At 46.4% G+C, this 14,409-nt stretch overlaps 1 protein-coding gene across 1 annotated transcript in view; it reads left to right on the top strand.

Moving 5' to 3' along the window:
• Nucleotides 1-2,026: 2,026 nt before the first annotated feature.
• ak5 (adenylate kinase 5) overlaps nucleotides 2,027-14,409 on the top strand; it is a 230,521-nt gene continuing 218,138 nt past the window's right edge. The window contains exons 1-3 of the mRNA XM_055882419.1: nucleotides 2,027-2,534; nucleotides 6,427-6,613; nucleotides 13,224-13,391. Coding sequence (XP_055738394.1) covers nucleotides 2,475-2,534; nucleotides 6,427-6,613; nucleotides 13,224-13,391 — 415 coding nt within the window. The 5' untranslated portion in view covers nucleotides 2,027-2,474. The remainder of the gene's footprint in view (nucleotides 2,535-6,426; nucleotides 6,614-13,223; nucleotides 13,392-14,409) is intronic.

The following is a 14,409-nucleotide window of genomic DNA, read 5'->3' as shown; positions in this document are numbered from 1 at the left end:
ATGAATGTAGCGGGGTAGGAAAATGAACGTAGTAGTTTAGGAGAATTAATGTCGAAGGGGAGGATAATTAACGTAGCAGGTTAGGAAATGAATGTAGCGGGGTAGGAAAATGAACGTAGTAGTTTAGGAGAATTAATGTCGAAGGGGAGGATAATTAACGTACCAGGTTAGGAAATGAATGTAGCAGGATAGGAAAATGAACGTAGCAGTTTAGGAGAATTAATGTAGAGGGGAGGATAATTAACGTAGCATGTTAGGAAATTAATATAGCAGGGAAGGAAAATGAATGTAGCAGGTTAGCATATTTAACGTAGCAGTTTAGGATAATCAGCGTAGCAGGGCAGGAGATTTAACGTAGCAGGGTAGGTTGACTAATATAGTAGTTTAGGAGAGTTAACAAACAGGGTAGAATGATTAATGTAGCAGGGTCAGAGAATTAACGTAGCAGTTTAGGAGAATTAAAGTAGCAGCTTATGAGAAATAACATAGGAGAGTAGGATAATTAACTAAGCAGGGTAGGATAATTAACTAAGCAGGGTAGGATTATTAACTAAACAGGGTAGGATTATTAACTCTGCAGGGTAGAATAATTAACTCTGCAGGGTAGGATAATTAACTCTGCAGGGTAGGATAATTAACCCTAGCAGGGTAGGATATTTAACCTAGCAGGATAGGATAATTAACTAAGCAGGGTAGGATAATTAACTAAGAAGGGTAGGATAATTAACCTAGCAGGGTAGGATAATTAACCTAGCAGGGTAGGATAATTAACTAAGCAGGGTAGGATAATTAACCCAGCAGGGTAGATAAATGAACTTGGAAGTTTAGGATAATTAATGTAGCAGGGCAGGAGAATTAACGTATCATGGTCTGAGAATTAACGTAGCATGGTCAGAGAATTAACGTAGCATGGTCTGAGAATTAACGTATCATGGTCTGAGAATTAACGTAGCATGGTCAGAGAATTAATGTAGCAGGGTAGGAGAATTAATGCAGCAGGGTCCGAGAATTAACCGTAGCAGGGTCGGAGAATTAACGTAGCAGGGTCGGAGAATTAACGTTGCAGGGTCGGAGAATTAACGTAGCAGGTTAGGTAAATTAACTTAGACGTTTATGATAATTAATGTAGCAGGGCAGGAGATTTAACGTAGCAGGGTAGAAGTAATTAACATAGTAGTTTAGGAGAATTAACAAACCGGTTAGAATAATTAACATAGCAGGGCAGAAGATTTAACGTAGCAGGGTCGGAGAATTAACTAAGCAGGTTAGATGAATGAACTAAGCAGGGTAGGATAATTAACATAGCAGGGTAGATTAATTAACTTTGCAGGGTAGATATAATTAACCCAACAGGGTAGATTAATTAACTAAGCAAGGTAGGATAATTAACGTAGCAGGGTAAGTGAATTACCCTCTGCCTCATGGCCCTGCCTTTGCTTATGGTACACAGCCAGTTAGCTGATCAGTCAGTGTGCCTCTGGGGACTGAAGAGGATTAGTAGACTGGCCAGAGAGTTTACGGTTACGTCTCAAATGGCACCCTAATCCCTATATATAGTAGTGCACTACTTTTGAACAGAGCCTCATGGGCCCTGGTCAAAAGTATTGCACTAAAGAAGGGGAAAGGCTGCCATTCAGGACGCGACCCAGAGAGTTTAGATCCTATTTGACAGGGTACAAAAATTATTTCACAAATCCACTCCACACTAGTTATAGATGTAGGATCTTAATTTGACCTCTCTTTTGATGCCGAGAATGTTCCTGCACAGCCGGAAATGCAAACATGTAGTGTATTTGAGTTTTTAAAAGTCTTCCAAAGTTTGTAATTTCCACTTTGAAATGTCAGACTTGATTTGCCATAACGAAAAATGTATCAACCCTTAGAAATGTCCATGAATTATAACCCACATAACAAATCACATGTCCTGTTGCTGCCGGATTATTTTCCTTCCTAGCAAACTGGCTCAAATTAATATCCTACATCTGTAGGTAGGTTTCACAACGTCCGTGTGCTGTTGTTTTTGGCACAGCGCGGCGCACGGAGAGACGCCCACAGACGCTCAAAGCTAACGCACAGAATGCGCAGATAGGGACCAATTTGTGTCAGTCTCGTTCTGTAAAGATTAGACAAGAGCAGCAGCAGTGCAGACGCGGTAGCAGTAGAAGAAGGAGTAGCATACTATAAGGAAGGAAAAAGACTAGATAACCACACAGCTCTCTCTCTCTGAAAAAGGTGGATTTGCCTTCCTTTTTCCTCCTCTTCCTCGAATCCAGATATGAAGTGAAGGTTAAAATGTTCTGAGCTTCTGTCAAACCTCGGGAGTTCCGTTGGTCCGTTCACAGGTAGACTAGTATCGACAAACCGATACAGACAACGCGAACACGTACATTTGTTGTTGTACTGAAAGCAAAACCGGAGGATTCGAGAACGGAGTGATATCGGCCAGGATCTCTTTCCCATCTCCAACCGTCGAGATGAATACCAACGATGCTAAGGAGTATCTCACCAGGCGGGAGATACCTCAACTGTTTGAGGTGAGATCAACTGAATGGGCTTTGGCTTCGCGGGCTTCAGTTATAATACTTTTTTTTTTATCGATGGCAGTTAGGTATTACAGATTAATTAGATTATTGTCTTCTGGTGTTTGAAAAAAAGATTCGTTTAGTCGTTCACATTAGGCTAAGTGGTTTATAGTAAGTGGTTAAATGATATAGTATGTGGAGGCTAAATGATAGCTACAGTAGCCCTACCATATAAATAAGTGCATACTGCATATGTCCACCTTTTTGTTTCAGTCCAGGATCAATCCGAGTGTCGCGTTTCAAAGGTTTCATATCACGTTTGAAATGGTCGAATCCAATCCAATATAACCAATGACAATAGAGGGTTTATTTTCAGTCAGATAATGTTATTCATTTAAAAGACAACTGACTGATGGCTGTAACTAAATAAATACATACATACATCATGTTGGGTAACCAATTCAAGTCATGGTGTGAAATTGATGTTTTACAACTCTCAGGCAGAGAGATAGAAAGAGAGAGACTAACACAAATAATCTTGAGCATTTGGTGAAGCCTTACACGTTCAAGACATTCTGCATAGTTTGTCCTATTTCAGTGTGTTTCAATAAATAATATATAAATAACTAACCAGACACATTCTTTAACCTTTGAACAGATAGGTCAATGCTGTAAAATATATATATAAATGCTTTTTATTTGTTTTGTTTATTTGTATTTTTTGAATGTTTAGTTAATTGTATATTCATATTTTTGTTGTTGTAATATAATTAACACAGTGGAGGTTCTACCAAGCATTTGAGTCATTTTCCCGATCAAAAATATTATTATAAAAAAATATAAATATATTTTGTAACCCATAAATCAATGAACCATCCTGTAAAACTTTGGCCCCAGTCCCAGTCCCAGTCCATTGTGTTGGGTTGGAAAATACAACTATCAATCCATGGGTTCTGGCAGTGGAGCTGACGGGGTTGACGGGGGCGGGCCAAAGGGCACCCTATTCCCTACCTAGTGCACTACTTTTGATCAGGGCTGGCACCCTATTCCCTACGTAGTGCACTACTTTTGACCAGGGCTGGCACCCTATTCCCTACGTAGTGCACTACTTTTGACCAGGGCTGGCACCCTATTCCCTACGTAGTGCACTACTTTTGACTAGGGCTGGCACCCTATTCCCTACCTAGTGCACTACTTTTGACCAGGGCTGTCACCCTATTCCCTACGTAGTGCACTACTTTTGACCAGGGCTGGCACCCTATTCCCTACGTAGTGCACTACTTTTGACCAGGGCCCATAGGCTAGTTGTGCGCTTATGTAGGGAATAGGGGGCCGTTTGGGACGGAGAGGAAGAGGGTGGATGCTTAGTTTGAAAGCCTGTCTTTAGGCTCAGGGGGAAAAGCATTGTTTAAGGAACCTACAGGGTTAAAGGATGACAGACACACGCGCAACCTAAACGTAAACACACACACACACACACACTTAAAGTGGTATTTCTCTCTACGAGGGTGAAAAGAAAGGTCTCACATAAAGTGATTCATTCGTTTGTGTTTCTACTAGAGAACAGTACAGTCAACGTAGACAGAAGTTCTGGGTCTTTAGTATGGATGTCACTTTCCATCAACTGTAATAAGTTATGCCAGGCTGGAATCCTTGTGTGATTCCCTCGTGTTGTGCTGATCTATCACACCTGTGAAAACACAGTACAGAAATGTACAATGCTCTACGATTTACGTTTCAAGTCTTAAAACAATGTAATAACATCAATGTGTATCTGTTAGGGTTTGAAGAGGTTTGGGTCAGTCTAAGGGGTCAGGGTTAAGGGTTAAGGGTCAGGGTTATGGGTCAGGGATAGGGTCAGGGTTAAGGGTCAGGGTTAGGGTTAAGGGGCAGGGTTACGGGTCAGGGTCAGGGTTAGGGTTAAGGGTCAGGGTTCAGGGTCAGGGTTAGGGTTATGGGTCAGGGTTAAGGGTCAGGGATAGGGTCAGGGTTAAGGGTCAGGGTTAGGGTTAAGGGGCAGGGTTACGGGTCAGGGTCAGGGTTAGGGTTAAGGGTCAGGGTTTAGGGTCAGGGTTAGGGTTATGGGTCAGGGTTAAGGGTTAAGGGTCAGGGTTAAGGGTCAGGGTTAAGGGTCAGGGATAGGGTTATGGTTAAGGGTCAGGGTTAAGGGTCAGGGTTAGGGTTAGGGTCAGGGTTAAGGGTCAGGGTTAGGGTTATGGGTCAGGGTTAAGGGGCAGGGATAGGGTTATGGTTAAGGGTCAGGGTTAAGGGTCAGGGTTTAGGGTCAGGGTTTAGGGTCAGGGTTAGGGTTATGGGTCAGGGTTGAGGGTCAGGATTAGGGTTAAGGGTCAGGGTTAAGGGTCAGGGTTAAGGGTCAGGGTTAAGGGTCAGGGTTAAGGGTCAGGGTTAAGGGTTAGGCTCAAGGGGCAGGGTTATGTATCGGTCTCTCTCATTGTGTTGTTTTGTCCAGAGCCTGTTGACAGGGTTGATGTTCTCTAAGCCTCTAGAGGTCCGTGGTCAGGGTCTGGGGTTAGGGTTAGGGTTATGAATGGTTAGGGTTAGAGGTCAGGGTTAGGGTTAAGACTGTTTAGGGTTAGAGGTCGGGGTCTGGGGTCAAGGTTAGGGTTAGGACTGGTTAGGGTTAGAGATCAGGGTCTGGGTTAGGATTAAGACTGGTTAGGGTTATAGGTCAGGGTCTGGGTTAGGGTTAGGGTTAGGACTGGTTAGGGTTAGAGGTCAGCGTCTGGGGTCAAGGTTAGGGTTAAGACTGGTTAGGGTTAGAGGTCAGGGTCTGGGGTCAAGGTTAGGGTTAAGACTGGTTAGGGTTAGAGGTCAGGGTCTGGGGTCAAGGTTAGGGTTAAGACTGGTTAGGGTTAGAGGTCAGCGTCTGGGGTCAAGGTTAGGGTTAAGACTGGTTAGGGTTAGAGGTCAGGGTTAGGGTTAAGACTGATTAGGGTTAGAGGTCAGGGTCTGGGTTAGGGTTAAGACTGGTTAGGGTTAGAGGTCAGGGTCTGGGTTAGAGTTAAGACTGGTTAGGGTTAGAGGTCAGGGTCTGGGGTCAAGGTTAGGGTTAAGACTGGTTAGGGTTAGAGGTCAGGGTCTGGGTTAGGGTTAAGACTGGTTAGGGTTAGAGATCAGGGTCTGGGGTCAAGGTTAGGGTTAAGACTGGTTAGGGTTAGAGGTCAGGGTGTGGGGTCTGGGTTAGGGTTAAGACTGGTTAGGGTTAGAGGTCAGTGTATGGGGTCAAGGTTAGGGTTAAGACTGGTTAGGGTTAGAGGTCAGGGTGTGGGGTCTGGGTTAGGGTTAAGACTGGTTAGGGTTAGAGGTCAGGGTCTGGGTTAGGGTTAAGACTGGTTAGGGTTAGAGATCAGGGTCTGGGGTCAAGGTTAGGGTTAAGACTGGTTAGGGTTAGAGGTCAGGGTGTGGGGTCTGGGTTAGGGTTAAGACTGGTTAGGGTTAGAGGTCAGGGTCTGGGGTCTGGGGTCAAGGTTAGGGTTAAGACTGGTTAGGGTTAGAGGTCAGGGTCTGGGGTCAAGGTTAGGGTTAAGACTGGTTAGGGTTAGAGGTCAGTGTCTGGGTTAGGGTTAAGACTGGTTAGGGTTAGAGGTCAGGGTCTGGGTTAGGGTTAAGACTGGTTAGGGTTAGAGGTCAGGGTCTGGGTTAGGGTTAAGACTGGTTAGGGTTAGAGGTCAGGGTCTGGGGTCAAGGTTAGGGTTAAGACTGGTTAGGGTTAGAGGTCAGGGTCTGGGTTAGGGTTAAGACTGGTTAGGGTTAGAGGTCAGGGTCTGGGTTAGGGTTAAGACTGGTTAGGGTTAGAGGTCAGCGTCTGGGGTCAAGGTTAGGGTTATGTATCTGTCTCTCTCATTGGGTTGTTGTTGTTGATGTTGTATTTTGTCTTCTCCAGAGCCTGTTGACAGGGTTGATGTACTATAAACCAGAGGACCCTATAGACTACCTGGAGGTGTGTCTAAAGAAAGTGAGGGAGCTCGGGGGACCAGACAGGGTCCGTTGGGACACATTCGTCGGCCAGGAGAAGAAGTCCCTTCCCCCCCTCAACGGAGGACAGTCACGTAGGTCCTTCTTCAGAAACGGTGAGTAGTGTGTGTGTGTGTGTGTGTGTGTGTGTGTGTGTGTGTGTGTGTGTGTGTGTGTGTGTGTGTGTGTGTGTGTGTGTGTGTGTGTGTGTGTGTGTGTGTGTGTGTGTGTGTGTGTGTGTGTGTGTGTGTGTGTGTGTGTGTGCGTGCGTGCGTGCCTGCCTGCCTGCCTGTGTGTTCTGCCACACAAGGAGTAAGTAGTGAGAGGGCTGAGGAGGCTCTTTTTCAATTTGTCTCTCCTCGATTCCTTGCTTCCTCTCTCCTTCCCAAACCGTATTGGAGGAGTAGATCCATTGAGAAAGAGGCATGGAGAGAGGACATGAGGAGTGGAGGAAAGACTAATTGAGAGTCAGGGTTACTCCTGGAAAACTTTCTTAAAACCAAACTTTGAGATCAGGAGGGATACTGTAAAAGTTAAGATGTCTGTCTGTCCACCCATTCTAACCTGGCGTAATGTCATTGTAGCAGCTGGATAGATAGTACATTATTATCAGAGAAGGAAGAAGATAACTTACGATAACTGTCCAATGGAAATGTTGTGTTCTGCTTTATTCCCTCCGGTTAGAGACTCACACAGAGGTCGGAGCACAGTGCTCCTAGTCAGGGGTTAAGTCATTTGCGCAAAGGCACAGGGATAGTTAGGAGTGGCTGGTAAAGGGCAGGGTTTCCCTGTAGATAACATTGTCTCTGTACGTCAAGGTCAGTATCCCTGCCGGTTTCCATTCTGAATGAGACTTCATGCTGAAGATGTCTGTCTAAGGTTATTGTTGCAGCTGAATAGATAGCTGTACAACAGATACAGTTGAAGTCGGAAGTTTACATACACTTTAGCCAAATACATTTAAAACTCAGTTTTTCACAATTCCTGACATTTAATCCTAGTACAAATTCCCTGTCTTAGGTCAGTTAGGATCACCACTTTATTTTAAGAATGTGAAATGTCAGAATAATAGTAGAGAATGATTTATTTCAGGTTTTATTTCTTTCATCACATTCCCAGTGGGTCAGAAGTTTACATACACTCAATTAGTATTTGGTAGCATTGCCTTTAAATTGTTTACCTTGGGTCAAACATTTCTGGTAGCCTTCCACAAGCTCCCCAAAATAAATTGGGTGAACTTTGGCCCATTCCTCATGACAGAGCTGGTGTAACTGAGTCCGGTTTGTAGGCCTCCTTGCTCGCACACGCTTGTTCAGTTCTGCCCACAAATTTTCTATGGGATTGAGGTCAGGGCTTTGTGATGGCCACTCCAATACCTTGACTTTGTTGTCCTTAAGCCATTTTGCCACAACTTTGGAAGTATGCTTGGGGTCATTGTCCATTTGGAAGACCCATTTGCGACAAAACTTTAACTTCCTGACAGATGTCTTGAGATGTTGCTTTAATATATCCACATAATTTTCCGTCCTCATGTTGCCATCTATTTTGTGAAGTGCACCAGTCCCTCCTGCAGCAAAGCACCCCCACAACATGATGCTGCCACCCCTGTGCTTCACGGTTGGGATGGTGTTCTTCGGCTTGCAAGCCTCCCCCTTTTTCTTCCAAACATAACAATGGTCATTATGGCCAAACAGTTCTATTTCTGTTTCATCAGAACAGAGGACATTTCTCCAAAAAGTACGATCTTTGTCCCCATGTGCAGTTGCAAACCGTAGTCTGGCTTTTTTATGGCAGTTTTGGAGCAGTGGCTTCTTCCTTGCTGAGCGACCTTTCAGGTTATGTGGATATAGGACTCGTTTTACTGTGGATATAGATACTTTTGTACCTGTTTCCTCCAGCATCTTCACAAGGTCCTTTGCTGTTGTTATGTGATTGATTTGCACGTTTCACACCAAAGTACGTTCACCTCTAGGAGACAGAACGCGTCTCCTTCCTGAGCGGTATGACGGCTGCGTGGTCCCATGGTGTTTATACTTGCGTACTATTGTTTGTACAGATGAACGTGGCGTTTGGAAATTGCTCTCAAGGATGAACCAGACTTGTGGAGGTCTACAAACATTTTTTCTGAGGTCTTGACTGATTTCTTTTGTCAAGATGTCAAGCAAAGAGGTACTGAGTTTGAAGGTAGGCCTTGAAATACATCCCCAGGTACACCTCCAATTGACTCAAATTATGTCAATTAGCCTATCAGAAGCTTCTAAAGCCATGACATCATTTTCTGGAATTTTCCAAGCTGTTTAAAGGCACAGTCAACTTAGTGTATGTAAACTTCTGATTCACTGGAATTGTGAAACAGTGAAGTAATCTGTCTGTAAACAATTGTTGGAAAAATTACAGAAAAATTACTGACTTGCCAAAACTCTACTTTGTTCACAAGAAATTAGTGGAGTGGTTGAAAAACGAGTTTTAATGACTCCAACCTAAGTGTATGTACTGTTGAAGTCAGAAGTGTACATACACTGAGGTTGGAGTCATTAAAACTCGTAGTGCACTATATAGGGAATAGGGCTCTGGTCTATAGTAGTGTACTATAATAGGGAATAGGGCTCTGGTTTATATTAGTGCAGTATATAGGGAATAGGGCTCTGGTCTAAAGTAGTGTACTATACAGGGAATAGGGCTCTGGTCTAAAGTAGTGTACTATACAGGGAATAGGGCTCTGGTCTATAGTAGTGCACTATATAGGGAACAGGGCTCTGGTCTATAGTAGTGTACTATATAGGGAATAGGGCTCTGGTCTATAGTAGTGCACTATATAGGGAATAGGGCTCTGGTCTATAGTAGTGTTCTATATAGGGAATAGGGCTCTGGTCTATAGTAGTGCACTATATAGGGAATAGGGCTCTGGTTTATATTAGTGCAGTATATAGGGAATAGGGCTCTGGTCTAAAGTAGTGTACTATACAGGGAATAGGGCTCTGGTCTAAAGTAGTGTACTATACAGGGAATAGGGCTCTGGTCTATAGTAGTGCACTATATAGGGAATAGGGCTCTGGTCTATAGTAGTGCACTATATAGGGAATAGGGCCCTGGTCTATAGTAGTGCACTATATAGGGAATAGGGCCCTGGTCTAAAGTAGTGCACTATATAGGGAATAGGGCTCTGGTCTATAGTAGTGTTCTATATAGGGAATAGGGCTATGGTCTAAAGTAGTGTTCTATATAGGGAATAGGGTGCCATTAGGGACACAGGCAGAGCCAGTCGTTGTGTAAAGTGTCTGGGAAGAGAAATTGGTCGTTTGGTTTGATGTTGAGTCTGAGACTTGGACCTGACACTGTGTGGCTCAGTGTGTAGAATAGGGGGTTTACCAGAATGTGATGTTTAGTCTGGCGCTTGGACCTGACACTGTGTGGCTCAGTGTGTAGAATAGGGGGTTTACCAGAATGTGATGTTGAGTCTGGCGCTTGGACCTGACACTGTGTGGCTCAGTGTGTAGAATAGGGGGTTTACCAGAATGTGATGTTGAGTCTGGCGCTTGGACCTGACACTGTGTGGCTCAGTGTGTAGAATAGGGGGTTTACCAGAATGTGATGTTTAGTCTGGCGCTTGGACCTGACACTGTGTGGCTCAGTGTGTAGAATAGGGGGTTTACCAGAATGTGATGTTGAGTCTGGCGCTTGGACCTGACACTGTGTGGCTCAGTGTGTAGAATAGGGGGTTTACCAGAATGTGATGTTGAGTCTGGCGCTTGGACCTGACACTGTGTGGCTCAGTGTGTAGAATAGGGGGTTTACCAGAATGTGATGTTGAGTCTGAGACTTGGACCTGACACTGTGTGGCTCAGTGTGTAGAATAGGGGGTTTACCAGAATGTGATGTTGAGTCTGGCGCTTGGACCTGACACTGTGTGGCTCAGTGTGTAGAATAGGGGGTTTACCAGAATGTGATGTTGAGTCTGGCGCTTGGACCTGACACTGTGTGGCTCAGTGTGTAGAATAGGGGGTTTACCAGAATGTGATGTTGAGTCTGGCGCTTGGACCTGACACTGTGTGGCTCAGTGTGTAGAATAGGGGGTTTACCAGAATGTGATGTTGAGTCTGGCGCTTGGACCTGACACTGTGTGGCTCAGTGTGTAGAATAGGGGGTTTACCAGAATGTGATGTTGAGTCTGGCGCTTGGACCTGACACTGTGTGGCTCAGTGTGTAGAATAGGGGGTTTACCAGAATGTGATGTTGAGTCTGGCGCTTGGACCTGACACTGTGTGGCTCAGTGTGTAGAATAGGGGGTTTACCAGAATGTGATGTTGAGTCTGGCGCTTGCTTTGCCAATGTGTCTGTTAAGCTGCAATTAAACAGTTGACCAAATTTGATCCTAAAACCTTTTCTGAAAATGTTTTTGATTGAGTTTCAATTTGAAGGATTGCGAGGCTGGTTGTAATAGTTTATGAACACGGCCATTCTGAACGAAGGGGTCGATACAAGGGACGATTCCTTGATTGATTGTTCAATTGATTGAATGTGACGCTGGTTTTGCACAATACTTAAATACATTGATTTGCTTTTAGGATCTGTGTTTCATTTATTAAGATGACTATCTATTGTACAAACAGAGACAAGAGAGTGTCTGTGCTTTGCTTTCCCCCGTTACAACATTGGCCGATGTTAGGAGGCCTGTTGGTCTGTCAGGGTTCATAAAGCCATGGCCTACCCTGACCTCTAACCCTTACCATAGCACCCTGACCTCTAACCCTTACCATAGCACCGACCCCAGCACCCTGACCTCTAACCCTTACCATAGCACCGACCCTAGCACCCTGACCTCTAACCCTTAGCATAGCACCCTGACCTCTAACCCTTACCATAGCACCGACCCCAGCACCCTGACCTCTAACCCTTACCATAGCACCCTGACCTCTAACCCTTACCATATCACCGACCCCAGCACCCTGACCTCTAACCCTTACCATAGCACCGACCCCAGCACCCTGACCTCTAACCCTTACCATAGCACCGACCCTAGCACCCTGACCTCTGACCCTTACCATAGCACCGACCCTAGCACCCTGACCTCTAACCCTTACCATAGCACCCTGACCTCTAACCCTTACCATAGCACCGACCCTAGCACCCTGACCTCTAACCCTTACCATATCACCGACCCTAGCACCCTGACCTCTGACCCTTACCATAGCACCGACCCCAGCACCCTGACCTCTAACCCTTACCATAGCACCGACCCTAGCACCCTGACCTCTGACCCTTACCATAGCACCCTGACCTCTAACCCTTACCATAGCACCGACCTCAGCACCCTGACCTCTAACCCTTACCATAGCACCCTGACCTCTAACCCTTACCATAGCACCGACCCCAGCACCCTGACCTCTAACCCTTACCATAGCACCGACCCTAGCACCCTGACCTCTGACCCTTACCATAGCACCGACCCTAGCACCCTGACCTCTGACCCTTACCATATCACCGACCCTAGCACCCTGACCTCTGACCCTTACCATAGCACCGACCTCAGCACCCTGACCTCTAACCCTTACCATAGCACCGACCCTAGCACCCTGACCTCTAACCCTTACCATAGCACCCTGACCTCTAACCCTTACCATAGCACCCTGACCTCTAACCCTTACCATAGCACCGACCCTAGCACCCTGACCTCTAACCCTTACCATAGCACCGACCCTAGCACCCTGACCTCTGACCCTTACCATAGCACCCTGACCTCTAACCCTTACCATAGCACCCTGACCTCTAACCCTTACCATAGCACCCTGACCTCTAACCCTTACCATAGCACCCTGACCTCTAACCCTTACCATATCACCCTGACCTCTAACCCTTACCATAGCACCCTGACCTCTAACCCTTACCCTAGCACCCTGACCTCTAACCCTTACCATAGCACCCTGACCTCTAACCCTTACCATATCACCGACCCCAGCACCCTGACCTCTAACCCTTACCATATCACCCTGACCTCTAACCCTTACCATAGCACCCTGACCTCTAACCCTTACCCTAGCACCCTGACCTCTAACCCTTACCATAGCACCCTGACCTCTAACCCTTACCATAGCACCGACCCTAGCACCCTGACCTCTAACCCTTACCATAGCACCGACCCTAGCACCCTGACCTCTAACCCTTACCATAGCACCCTGACCTCTAACCCTTACCATAGCACCGACCCTAGCACCCTGACCTCTAACCCTTACCATAGCACCCTGACCTCTAACCCTTACCATAGCACCGACCCTAGCACCCTGACCTCTAACCCTTACCATAGCACCCTGACCTCTAACCCTTACCATAGCACCGACCCTAGCACCCTGACCTCTAACCCTTACCATAGCACCGACCCTAGCACCCTGACCTCTAACCCTTACCATAGCACCGACCCTAGCACCCTGACCTATGACCCCAGTACATGTCCCTGTTAGGGCTGTATCTTATAGACTAATTCAGCGTTGTGTTAGTTCATTAGTCAATGACCGATGTGGTATTATGTAAGAAACAAGCTCTTGTTGAATAACAACGTCTGTGTGACTGTGTGTGTGTGTGTGTGTGTGTGTGTGTGTGTGTGTGTGTGTGTGTGTGTGTGTGTGTGTGTGTGTGTGTGTGTGTGTGTGTGTCTGTGTCTGTGTCTGTGTCTGTGTGTGTGTGTGTGCTTACCTGCCTGCCTGCTTACCTGTGTGTGTTTTCTCCCCTCAGTGCTCCCAGACAGTCCCAACTTCCCATACCGCCGCTACGACCGTCTCCCTCCCATCAGCCAGTTCTCCATTGAGAGTGATTCAGACCTGTCGGAGACCGCTGAACTCATCGAGGAGTACGAGGTGTTCGACCCCTCCAGACCACGACCCAAAGTCATCCTCATCATCGGTAAACGACCTGTCTGTAACCTTTAACCCTGACCCTAACCCTGACCTCTAACCCTGACCCTAACCATAGCACCGACCCTAGCACTGACCTCTAACCCTGACCCTAACCATAGCACCGGCCCTAGCACTGTAACCTCTAACCCTGACCTTTAACCCTGACCCTAACCCTGGCCTCTAACCCTGACCCTAACCATAGCACCGACCCTAGCACTGACCTCTAACCCTGACCCTAACCATAGCACCGGCCCTAGCACTGTAACCTCTAACCCTGACCTTTAACCCTGACCCTAACCCTGACCTCTAACCCTGACCCTAACCATAGCACCGACCCTAGCACTGACCTCTAACCCTGACCCTAACCATAGCACCGACCCTAGCACTGTAACCTCTAACCCTGACCTCTAACACTGACCCTAACCATAGTACCGTCCCTAGCACTGTAACCTCTAACCCTGACCTCTAACACTGACCCTAACCATAGCACCGACCCTAGCACTGTAACCTCTAACACTGACCCTAACCATAGCACCGACCCTAGCACTGTAACCTCTAACCCTGACCCTAACCATAGCACCGTCCCTAGCACTGTAACCTCTAACCCTGACCCTAACCATAGCACCGACCCTAACCCTGACCTCTAAACCTGACTCTAACCATAGCACCGTCCCTAGCACTGTAACCTCTAACCCTGACCTTAACCATAGCACCGACCCTAGCACTGTAACCTCTAACCCTGACCCTAACCATAGCACCGACCCTAGCACTGTAACCTCTAACCCTGACCCTAACCTTTAACCTTTGGGGTACGTCATCCTCAATCTGGTGCGTAGGTGGGTGAGTATGCGTGCCTGCTGCCTCCAGTGCGTGCGTGCCAGTACGTGGGCATTTCTGTCTGTGAGTGGGCCGTTCCTTCCCTTTGCCATCTGAACAAGGGGGGAAATAAAAAAAACTGGAGGCAAATTCCAATTGGCTGTCAAAGATTGTATTGGTTTCCGTGGTGAGTTCTATCGATGGTTTCT

This window comes from Salvelinus fontinalis, chromosome 26, assembly GCF_029448725.1.
Source record: "Salvelinus fontinalis isolate EN_2023a chromosome 26, ASM2944872v1, whole genome shotgun sequence".
In the NCBI taxonomy this organism is placed as follows: Eukaryota; Metazoa; Chordata; class Actinopteri; order Salmoniformes; family Salmonidae; genus Salvelinus; species Salvelinus fontinalis.
Note: the sequence above shows the minus strand (reverse complement) of the source record. Positions and strands in the feature narration are given on the sequence as shown.